Source organism: Melanostigma gelatinosum (assembly GCF_949748355.1).
Source record: "Melanostigma gelatinosum genome assembly, chromosome: 6".
NCBI classification, from domain to species: Eukaryota; Metazoa; Chordata; class Actinopteri; order Perciformes; family Zoarcidae; genus Melanostigma; species Melanostigma gelatinosum.
Window position 1 is genome coordinate 2,554,904 of NC_136639.1, and position 11,567 is coordinate 2,566,470.

Sequence of the window (11,567 nt, forward strand, 5' to 3'; positions counted from 1 at the left end):
ATATATATATATATATATATATATACATACATATACATACCGTGACGTGCGGTGAGGTTCGTGGCTGGTGAGGCACTGACACTGAGATTTAACGATATGAACCCATTAGAGCAGTTTAAATCATTCAATTGGCAGCTTGCACATTGACTACTGGTTGTTTTTCATATTTCATATCAGCATTCTTTACTCACACATAGGTAAGGTGCGCCGAGATCCGGCTGCACAAAGTGTTTTATTTTGAAAGGTTACCGGATGCTCTATCCCTTTTCGGTGTCTGACTTCCTGTCTGGGTCGATCTGCTCTGTGCAGCTTGACGCGACTTCAGCGCGGGTCCGTCAAACATAGGCTCTCGCGCGCCCCCTTCAGTGAGGCAGAGGTACTGGTGGAGTAAATGGGTTCTACACATACGTGAAGTACATGACCTGTGCGATGGAAAGAAAGGACATCCTGTGAAATAAAAGCGTCTGCAAATATTACAGTGGTGACAAACAATGAGAGAGCAAAAGACACGCGCTCAACCCAGTGTGTGAGGGATTGCACAATCAGAGATGACGCACAGCTCACGTGTCTCCTCTCTGTTTGAACAGGACGTGCGCAAAGTCAGCGATGTTGATTCTACAAATGCTTGAAATGATTGGAATCATACAGAAGTTACATTTATAACAGATCAGTAGAGAAATATTAATATTTATTTTATTTTATCATTCTGTTTTTTTTATTTTCATGATGGCAGGTGAGACTCTGCCTCCAGTGGCCGCACGTCCCTGATACAGACACAAATATTAAAACAATGATGGCAATGAAGTGACACTTAATATAATTAAATAGATTTTCAGTTCTGCAAATTTGATGAAAAAATATTGAATAAATTCACAAAATTTAAACAAAAATAATAAGTACATCCAAATCAATTTCTCAAGCAAAACTGATTCATATTTACTCAGGATCTGAGCAAAAGTACTTTTGATTTACTCAATAGCTGAGTGAACTTGATTTATATTTACTGATTATTTGAGTGAAATTGATGAAAGCTTACTAAATATCTGGATAAACGAGCAGTCAGGCTGCCAATATTCTCAACTACACAGTTAAAGATTTAGTGATGAAATATGATACGAAACTTATAGAAAAGGTTGTTGTGTTGCTGTGCTGCGTTGGTGCTCAGCCCTCTGGTATCTTCGGACCGGGTCGCCTAAATGTGTAGCGATCTGCAAAGAAATGCAGTGTGATCCACAAATAAATACATACAAATCCACAAACAAATATAAAAAATACACACAGAAATACTTACAAATGCAGAAATATATTTGTGATTTTTTTTTACATTTATATAAATCGTAATTTATTTATTTGTGCATTGGAATGTATTAGTGAATCGTTCTGCGTGCATTTGTAAATCGAATATATTTGTTAGATTGCAAATACATTTAAAAACTAATATTTGTGTATTTCTTTTACATTTACTATAAACAACAAATATGTGTCTATTTCTCCAGAACTCCAGGCTGAAGGAGATCACACATCAACAGGTAAATAGAGAAAGAAAAGAGAAACAAAGAACCAGTGAAGCAGAACCAGCTTCAAGGTTTAGTTCATATTTTATTCATTAAATTCATTTCTTCACTGACGACTCTCTTGTTTCTGTTCAGAAGCTGTCAGGTTGGTGGGAGGAGACAGTCGCTGTGCAGGAACACTGGAGGTGAAACATCAAGGAGACTGGAGACCAGCAGATTACTCTAACCCTATCTATGGCATTAGAGATGCCTCTGAGTGGATCCTGAAGACAGCAGCTGTTGTCTGTAGAGAGCTGGACTGTGGCTCTGCTGTTTCTAACAGACGGAGAATAGAGTCCTCAAAGAGATCTGTGTGGAGGATCAACCCTGACTGTGTTTACTCTGGATCTGCTCTGAGAGATTGTTTAACATCAGATTCCTCTCCCTTCATCGTGGATCTCACCTGCTCAGGTAAGCCCATCAGTGACATCATCTCTGACAGTAGTGTATCCAGGTGGACACACACATCAGCTAGAATGGCAGCAGACTTGTCTGATGATCTGCTGCCTCAGTAAACCAGGTGCTGAATGCACCAACATATCTTTACATATGGAACCTCCATGTTGCTGCTTCAGGAGTCCTCTGGGCCGAACACCAAGCAGCCTGAAAGGACTCCTCCTGCAGCTCCACAGCTTTCTCATTCACTGGTTTCCACCAGCAGCTTCTTTGGTTTCCAGCATAACAGGAACCAATGACCTACCGGACACAACGTAGAGCAGCTCAGCTCAGCCGGGGGCTCGTCAGTACCTCCACAGCGTCCTTCAGCCTGGACACTCCTGAAGGAGAGAGTCCAGCCCCATCGCTTTACATTCAGGGATCATTTTATTAACACATTCATATTCTGGGTCACAGATCTTCTCAGAAAAATAAGACAGAATGTTATTTAGTGTCTGGTGCAGTGGCGGCTGGCCGATAGAGGGCCATGGGGCGTGGCCCCTCCTTGAGCCACAACAAATTATAATAATGACAAATACAAACCCAGTAATATTTGTAAGATATGATATCTGTGTAAAATATCTGCTCCCTGATCGTCCTCTCTCTCGAGGAACGGCCCACAGGAGGCGGGTCTATGAAGCAGTTCAGCCAATTGCTGATTAAAGACATAAATGAGTGACATACAATTTAGCCAATCAGCGCCCTCAAATAGATTCAGCTCGGGGCGCGTCCTCGTCAGGAGAAGCCTCTACAGGCGAGCGCGAGCACTACTCCTCCAGGTCTCGTTTGAGAGGAGAACTTTGAGGAGATTCTGCAGCCAAAGAGCTGATATCAGATCAGCCTGACCTCACAATCAGACAGCAGACTCGCGGGAAAGGGAAGCAGTACATGAAGCTTCACTACTAGCTGAACACCAGACAGGTTAGCTAGCTGCATGACGTCATGCTAATCATTTATTTAGCTTTTTTAAACAACGGGGACGATCCAGCACGGACAGTTAGGGAGTGAGGGATGAGGAGGTAAGGAAACATGAGAACACCAGGGTAGGGAGTGAGGGACGAGGAGGTAAGGAAACATGAGAACACCAGGGTAGGGAGTGAGGGACGAGGAGGTAAGGAAACATGAGAACACCAGGGTAGGGAGTGAGGGATGAGGAGGTAAGGAAACATGAGAACACCAGGGTAGGGAGTGAGGGATGAGGAGGTAAGGAAACATGAGAACACCAGGGTAGGGAGTGAGGGATGAGGAGGTAAGGAAACATGAGAACACCAGGGTAGGGAGTGAGGGACGAGGAGGTAAGGAAACATGAGAACACCAGGGTAGGGAGTGAGGGATGAGGAGGTAAGGAAACATGAGAACACCAGGGTAGGGAGTGAGGGATGAGGAGGTAAGGAAACATGAGAACACCAGGGTAGGGAGTGAGGGATGAGGAGGTAAGGAAACATGAGAACACCAGGGTAGGGAGTGAGGGATGAGGAGGTAAGGAAACATGAGAACACCAGGGTAGGGAGTGAGGGATGAGGAGGTAAGGAAACATGAGAACACCAGGGTAGGGAGTAAGGGATGAGGAGGTAAGGAAACATGAGAACACCAGGACACACATGAGAACTCTGTCAAGCTACATATTATGCAAAGTGAACATCTTTTCTTCTACATAGCTGTCCTCAGTCTCATCTGCTTAACTTGGTCATGGAGGCATCAACATGTAATAGAGATGTTAAATTAACAGTGAAAACTCATCATAGCTTAATTTAACATCAGTATTCATAATTACACTTCATGTTTACTTCTCCTGATCTTTACCTCCTATAACAAGGTCCATAGGGCATCTCAATAAATGAACATGTTATATTATATTATATATATATATATATGTAGATATGCATATATATATATATATATCTATATATATATATGTATATATATATATATATTAGGGGTGTAACGGTTCACAAAATTCACGGTTGGGTTCGGTACGTTTCGGCACAGTAGAAAAATATAAATGCCAGAGAAATGTACTTGATTTTAGTATGAACAACGATGGAACTAAACCTGAGTGAACGTGGCTCATCAATAAAGGTTTAAAAAAAATAAAAATGAAAGATTTTTTTTATTTATTTTTTATTCAAACGTATTCGGTTCGTCATGCGTACCGAACCGTGAGCCTCGTACTGAACGGTTCAATACGAATACGCGTATCGTTACACCCCGAATATATATGTATGTGTGTGTATGTGTGTGTTTCACATTATAGTGAATATTATTATATGATATATCTATTATTATATTATACTGAGACATTAATAAGATGTCGTGACGTGTTCATCAAAGTGTTGTTTCCTGTTTTTTTCATGTTGGAATAAATGTTAAATATTTAACTGCAAAGTTAAATATACCTTTGATACCTTCATGTTAAATCATTCTGGGATGTTTGCTGAAATTGGACGGCCCGAGAACATGTTCCACCAGACCTCTCTCTCTCTCTCTCTCTCTCTCTGTCTCTCTCTCTCTCTCGCTCTCTGTCTCTCTCTCTCTCTCTCTCTCTGTCTCTCTCTCTCTCTCTCGCTCTCTGTCTCTCTCTCTCTCTCTCTCTCTCTGTCTCTCTCTCTCTCTCTCTCTCTCTGTCTCTCTCTCTCTCTCTCTCTCTGTCTCTCTCTCTCTCTCTCCTCTCTCTCTCTCTCTCTCTCTCTCTCTCTCTCTCTCTCTCTCTCCAGACTCTGTCAGGCTGGTGAATGGGACGAGTCTGTGCTCAGGCAGACTGGAGGTGAAGTCTGACCAGTCTAACCAGTCTAACCAGTGGTGGTCCTCGGTGTGTGAAGAGGACTTTGACCGGCAGGATGCAGAGGTGGTCTGTAGGGAGCTTGGCTGTGGGGCTCCTTCAGTCCTCCAGGGGGCGCTCTATGGAGAAGTGGAGGCTCCAATGTGGACCAAAGAGTTCCAGTGTGGAGGCCGTGAGTCTGCTCTCCTGGACTGTAGAAGTTCAGGCTCAGATAGAAACACCTGCTCACCTAACAAAGCTGTTGGACTCACCTGCTCAGGTAGAAGAGGAGCTGCAGCTTTGATCTGGTTCATCTCTGTTCTACTGAAACTCACTTTGTTCTTCACTGACGACTCTCTTGTTTCTGTTCAGAACCTGTCAGGTTGGAGGGAGGAGCCAGTCGCTGTGCAGGAACACTGGAGGTGAAACATCAAGGAGGCTGGAGACCAGTAGATAACTCTGACTATTACGATGACTCTGACTGGACCCTGAAGGAAGCAGCTGTTGTCTGCAGAGAGCTGGACTGTGGCTCTGCTGTTTCTACCAGAGGGAGAAAGGAGTCCTCACGGAGATCTGTGTGGAGGATCAACCCTGAGTGTGTTCACTCTGGATCTGCTCTGAGAGATTGTTTAACATCACATGCCTCTTCCTCCATCGTGGATCTCACCTGCTCAGGTAAGCCCATCAGTGACATCATCTATGTGTCAATCTACTTCCTATGTTCTGGTCCAGTCCCTCCCTCACTACATCCTGTGACTCTGTCTCTGAAACACTCTCTGAGGTGCTCTCTCCCTTCATGAGCCTCACCTGTCTCTTCCTTATTCGTACCGTTAGATTCCACATTGTCTGCTTTCAATGTGACTTGTTTGCGTGTTTAACTCTACTGGCTCAGCACCTGGTGCTGCTGAAGTGGAGACATGTTTCTTCTTCTAGTTCAAGGCACATCTTCTGAGGTGTGGGTACTTGTGTCCATCAGTACGTCCCATAGCTCTTCATTCATGCAGGTGTTTCCCTTCATTTGATCTCAATGTGAACGTGCAGAGAGAGAATCTCTTTCTCAGCAGCAAAGCTGTCCAGGTGGAACACTGATGCTGTTTATCTCTCAGTGAAGCTCTTCTGATGTTCTCACGTTGCTCCTCATAGATGTCAAGCTGCACGATGTCTTTGTCCTGATGTTTCTCTTCTGTCTGCATGTGAGGAGAGTTCACAGCGTTAAAGCCTGTGGACAGCAGTTGTGTCTTTTAAAGGTGTTTCCTTCACTGATGCTGTTGATGAATGTTCATCATCATCCTGCAGCTCTGAATCAGCTCCGTTGAACAGTGAAGGGAGATCTGTCACACACACTGAACCCAGAAGCCACTGGTAGTCCTCCAGCTGTGCATCTCCTGCATGTACAGAAAGATTCAGAAAGTCTCACTGAGTGTCAACAACAATGTTCCTCTGCTCAGCATCTCACATCAGTGTGCAGCAGTAGGTCTCTGTGTTCAAAGCCCTTCTCCTCCAAGTGAGTCCAGAATAGCGTTCTCTGTAGAGTCCTGGTCCCAACACAACTCACAATCTTCAAGGCAACATCCCTCCTTACTTCATGTTCCCTCTCTGTCTCTCTCTCTCTCCGTCTCTGTCGCTCTCTCTCTGTCTCTGTCTCTCTCTCTCTCTCTCTCTCTCTCTCTCTCTCTCTCTCTCTCTCTCTCTCTCTCTCTCTCTCTCTCTCTCCAGACTCTGTCAGGCTGGTGAATGGGACGAGTCTGTGCTCAGGCAGACTGGAGGTGAAGTCTAACCAGTCTAACCAGTCTAACCAGTCTGACCAGTCTCACCAGTGGTGGTCCTCAGTGTGTGAAGAGGACTTTGACCAGCAGGATGCAGAGGTGGTCTGTAGGGAGCTTGGCTGTGGGGCTCCTTCAGGCCTGCAGGGGGCGCTCTATGGAGAAGTGGAGGCTCCAATGTGGACCAAAGAGTTCCAGTGTGGAGGCCGTGAGTCTGCTCTCCTGGACTGTAGAAGCTCAGGCTCAGATAGAAACACCTGCTCACCTAACAAAGCTGTTGGACTCACCTGCTCAGGTAGAAGAGGAGCTGCAGCTTTGATCTGGTTCATCTCTGTTCTACTGAAACTCACTTTGTTCTTCACTGACGACTCTTGTTTCTGTTCAGAACCTGTCAGGTTGGAGGGAGGAGCCAGTCGCTGTGCAGGAACACTGGAGGTGAAACGTGAAGGAGACTGGAGACCAGTAGATAACTCTCACTGGACCCTGAAGGAAGCAGCTGTTGTCTGCAGAGAGCTGGACTGTGGCTCTGCTGTTTCTACCAGAGGGAGAAAGGAGTCCTCACGGAGATCTGTGTGGAGGATCAACCCTGAGTGTGTTCACTCTGGATCTGCTCTGAGAGATTGTTTAACATCACATGCCTCTTCCTCCATCGTGGATCTCACCTGCTCAGGTAAGCCCATCAGTGACATCATCTATGTGTCAATCTACTTCCTATGTTCTGGTCCAGTCCCTCCCTCACTACATCCTGTGACTCTGTCTCTGAAACACTCTCTGAGGTGCTCTCTCCCTTCATGAGCCTCACCTGTCTCTTCCTTATTCGTACCGTTAGATTCCACATTCTCTGCTTTCAATGTGACTTGTTTGCGTGTTTAACTCTACTGGCTCAGCACCTGGTGCTGCTGAAGTGGAGACATGTTTCTTCTTCTAGTTCAAGGCACATCTTCTGAGGTGTGGGTACTTGTGTCCATCAGTACGTCCCATAGCTCTTCATTCATGCAGGTGTTTCCCTTCATTTGATCTCAATGTGAACGTGCAGAGAGAGAATCTCTTTCTCAGCAGCAAAGCTGTCCAGGTGGAACACTGATGCTGTTTATCTCTCAGTGAAGCTCTTCTGATGTTCTCACGTTGCTCCTCATAGATGTCAAGCTGCACGATGTCTTTGTCCTGATGTTTCTCTTCTGTCTGCATGTGAGGAGAGTTCACAGCGTTAAAGCCTGTGGACAGCAGTTGTGTCTTTTAAAGGTGTTTCCTTCACTGATGCTGTTGATGAATGTTCATCATCATCCTGCAGCTCTGAATCAGCTCCGTTGAACAGTGAAGGGAGATCTGTCACACACACTGAACCCAGACGCCACTGGTAGTCCTCCAGCTGTGCATCTCCTGCATGTACAGAAAGATTCAGAAAGTCTCACTGAGTGTCAACAACAATGTTCCTCTGCTCAGCATCTCACATCAGTGTGCAGCAGTAGGTCTCTGTGTTCAAAGCCCTTCTCCTCCAAGTGAGTCCAGAATAGCGTTCTCTGTAGAGTCCTGGTCCCAACACAACTCACAATCTTCAAGGCAACATCCCTCCTTACCTCTCTCTCTCTCTGTCTCTCTGTCTCTCTGTCTCTCTCTCTCTCTCTCTCTCTCTCTCTCTCTCTCTCTCTCTCTCTCTCTCTCTCTCTCTCTCTCTCTCTCCGTCTCTGTCGCTCTCTCTCTCTCTCTGTCTCTCTGTCTCTCTCTCTCTCTCTCTCTCTCTCTCTCTCTCTCTCTCTCTCCAGACTCTGTCAGGCTGGTGAATGGGACGAGTCTGTGCTCAGGCAGACTGGAGGTGAAGTCTGACCAGTCTAACCAGTGGTGGTCCTCAGTGTGTGAAGAGGACTTTGACCAGCAGGATGCAGAGGTGGTCTGTAGGGAGCTTGGCTGTGGGGCTCCTTCAGTCCTCCAGGGGGCGCTCTATGGAGAAGTGGAGGCTCCAATGTGGACCAAAGAGTTCCAGTGTGGAGGCCGTGAGTCTGCTCTCCTGGACTGTAGAAGCTCAGGCTCAGATAGAAACACCTGCTCACCTAACAAAGCTGTTGGACTCACCTGCTCAGGTAGAAGAGGAGCTGCAGCTTTGATCTGGTTCATCTCTGTTCTACTGAAACTCACTTTGTTCTTCACTGACGACTCTCTTGTTTCTGTTCAGAACCTGTCAGGTTGGAGGGAGGAGCCAGTCGCTGTGCAGGAACACTGGAGGTGAAACGTGAAGGAGACTGGAGACCAGTATATTACTATTACTGGACCCTGAAGACAGCAGCTGTTGCCTGCAGAGAGCTGGACTGTGGCTCTGCTGTTTCTATCAGACAGAGAGAGGAGTCCTCAAAGAGATCTGTGTGGAGGATCTACTCTCGCTGTGTTTACTCTGGATCTGCTCTGAGAGAGTGTTTAACATCAGATTCCTCTTCCTCCATCGTGGATCTCACCTGCTCAGGTAAGCCCATCAGTGACATCATCTATGACATCATCTCATCATCATGTCACAGTGACAGTCAGTGGGTTTCTATTGGACTGAACTGTAAAGTGAACCAGGACAACGACATCCTGAAGTGTAGAGAGGTGGGCTGGTTTCTGGAAGCTTCAAACCCTCCTTAGACTGCTGAGCTCCACCTGGAGGACACACCTGTCTGTCTGTCTGTCTGTCTGTCTGTCCTCTGACATCACATCCTTATTCAGGGTTCATCTCCTTCAATGGAGGGTAAACATGAACTGTCATCATCTCTCTGTGTTTACAGACCTGCTGCTTCAGCCAATCATCACCGTGTCCTCCTCAATGTACGGGGTCTCCGAGGCCCAGCAGCAGGGGGCTCCGGTGCTCAGGCGCTCCACCTTCACCATCAGCTGCTCCATCCAGCCACAGTACCCAGGAGGCTCCTTCCAGCTCACCTTCACCTCCTCCAACTCAGCACACAACGACACCCTGCCAGCTGTCAATCACTCTGCCCACTTCCTGTTTCCTGCTGCAGAGCCCGCCCACCAAGGAAGCTACAGCTGTGTTTATCACCTCCATGTTTTTAATCATAGCTTCTCCTCTGAGAGCCGTCTGCTCTCCATCACTGTCTTAGGTAAGCTGACTGTTTACATGCAGGTTTGAAGATGATCAGCTGACCACAGAGTCCATGTTGTTGTTGTTTCTGGAATGACACAGTGACTCCTGTCATTGTGTTACACATGTCATATAGTAACCAAACCTCAACACAGTCTATAAACAGCAACAGCTCACAATCTACTGTAGCACAGAGCAGGTTTGGTTACCAGGGTAACTCTGGTTCTCTGAGAACTGAAGCAGCTTCTGACGTGACCAATCACAAAGCTCCACTGTCACCACATCACTCATAACACGCCTTAGCCCCCAACTCGCCATTTTCAAGTGTCGTTCCTCCACCAATCAGAAGCAAGAAGGGCGGTGTGCTCCGATACCTCACTCAGAGAACCAGGCTCATCCTGGAGACCAAACGTTGAGACGGTCGCTAATGACAGCGATTACGCTTTCAATTGACTCTTCACTAAGTCCCGCCCCTCTAGCGCTGACTGGCCAATCACAGCGTAGCATGATCCAGCTCTGACCAGGAGCTCTGGTGATGAAAACAGGACGTAGGTGATGACATCATCGTAACATGAAACCAAGACTAACCAGATTCTCTCTAGTGTCCACCAGGGGGCGACTCCTCTGGTTGTATAGACGTCTATGAGAAAATTACTCTACTTCTCTCTTGATTTATTACCTCAGTAAACATTGTAAACATGAGTTTATGTCTCAATCTCTAGTTTCAAGTCTTCTTCAATACAGCATGATGTTCATTTAGTACATTATGGTCCATTTAGAGTCAAACACCATAAAGCAGGGGATGCGATGTTGAGTGATGTCGTGTGATGTGATGACTGTCCATGTGTTTGTTCAGATCCAAGACCTCTGATCATCAGAGCCATCGTCCTGCCGCTGGCTCTGCTGTTGCTGAACGTTGGCCTTTACTTCTACTGTAAGGTACGGACACACGTCTGCTGTTTAGACCAGCCACTGAGATGAAGCTCTCGCTCTGTGTTCAGTCAACTGAAGACAGGACTGTGCTGTCATGTCTCTGCAGGCCAACAGGGGGCAGATGCCGTGCAGACAGAAGAACACTGAGCTGGTTCGTTATAAGACGGGTGTTCCTGCAGCTGAAGAAGAAGAAGAGGAAGAAGAAGAAGAAGAAGAAGAAGAAGAAGAAGAAGAAGAAGAAGAAGAAGAAGAAGAAGAAGAAGAAGGAGCTCAGGGAGCAGAGTAGCTCCTCCAAGGAGCTCATCTCACATCCAGATGGTTTCTACACACAACCACCACCAGCTCCCTTTGATACGCATGTTCCCTTAAACCATCAGGCTGAATATGATCTCACGTTATTACAGCCCGTCTGTCTTACTCTCAACAATGTGTTGGTCTCTCCACACCTTCTGACTGATTTTGCTCATTGTTGTACTTCATGATTTTACTTCATTTAGTAATTAAGGATTTTACTTATTTTTTATAATTAAGGATTTTGCGTTCATCATAAGAACATTGTAATCATTGATTTTGCTTGTTTTTTATCAGTAGAGGGATTTAGGATATTACTTATTTCATGAGATTTTTGCTTATTATTGTACTAATAAAGGAATTTATTTTTCTTAAAGTTAAGGATTTTACTTATTTCTTTAGAACATTGTCATTATGGATTTCGCTTGTTTTTTATCATCAAGGATTTAGCTTATTTCAAAAGAATTTTGCTAATTTTTGTTCTTCGTCAATTGATTTCATTTTGTAATTAAGGAATTTAAAAAATAAATAAAGGATTTCGCTTGAATCATGAGCGTTTCGCTTGATTTTGTAATTAACGAAATTACCTTTTTCATTAATATTTTGCTTATGTTGTACTTCATGAATTTACAATATTATGTAATTATGGATTTTTCTTATTACATAAGTTTGCATCATTTTATAAATAAGGATTTTGCATATTTCATAAGAACTTTGCTTTTTGTTCTTCAGTGTTTTCAGTATTTTCATTACTTTTGTGCAAAAAG

General features: G+C 45.1%; 1 protein-coding gene across 1 annotated transcript; it reads left to right on the top strand.

The window, feature by feature from the left end:
- Positions 1–726: 726 nt before the first annotated feature.
- Positions 727–11,222, top strand: LOC306778983 (scavenger receptor cysteine-rich type 1 protein M130-like; the record flags this gene model as incomplete). Its single annotated transcript, XM_079270722.1, has 11 exons — positions 727–733; positions 1,650–1,964; positions 4,742–5,026; positions 5,119–5,421; positions 6,463–6,804; positions 6,895–7,179; positions 8,273–8,587; positions 8,680–8,964; positions 9,266–9,595; positions 10,433–10,515; positions 10,616–11,222. The coding sequence occupies 11 exons, from the start codon at positions 727–729 to the stop codon at positions 10,793–10,795; spliced, it is 2,730 nt and encodes a 909-aa protein (XP_079126848.1). The 3' UTR covers positions 10,796–11,222.
- Positions 11,223–11,567: the final 345 nt, after the last annotated feature.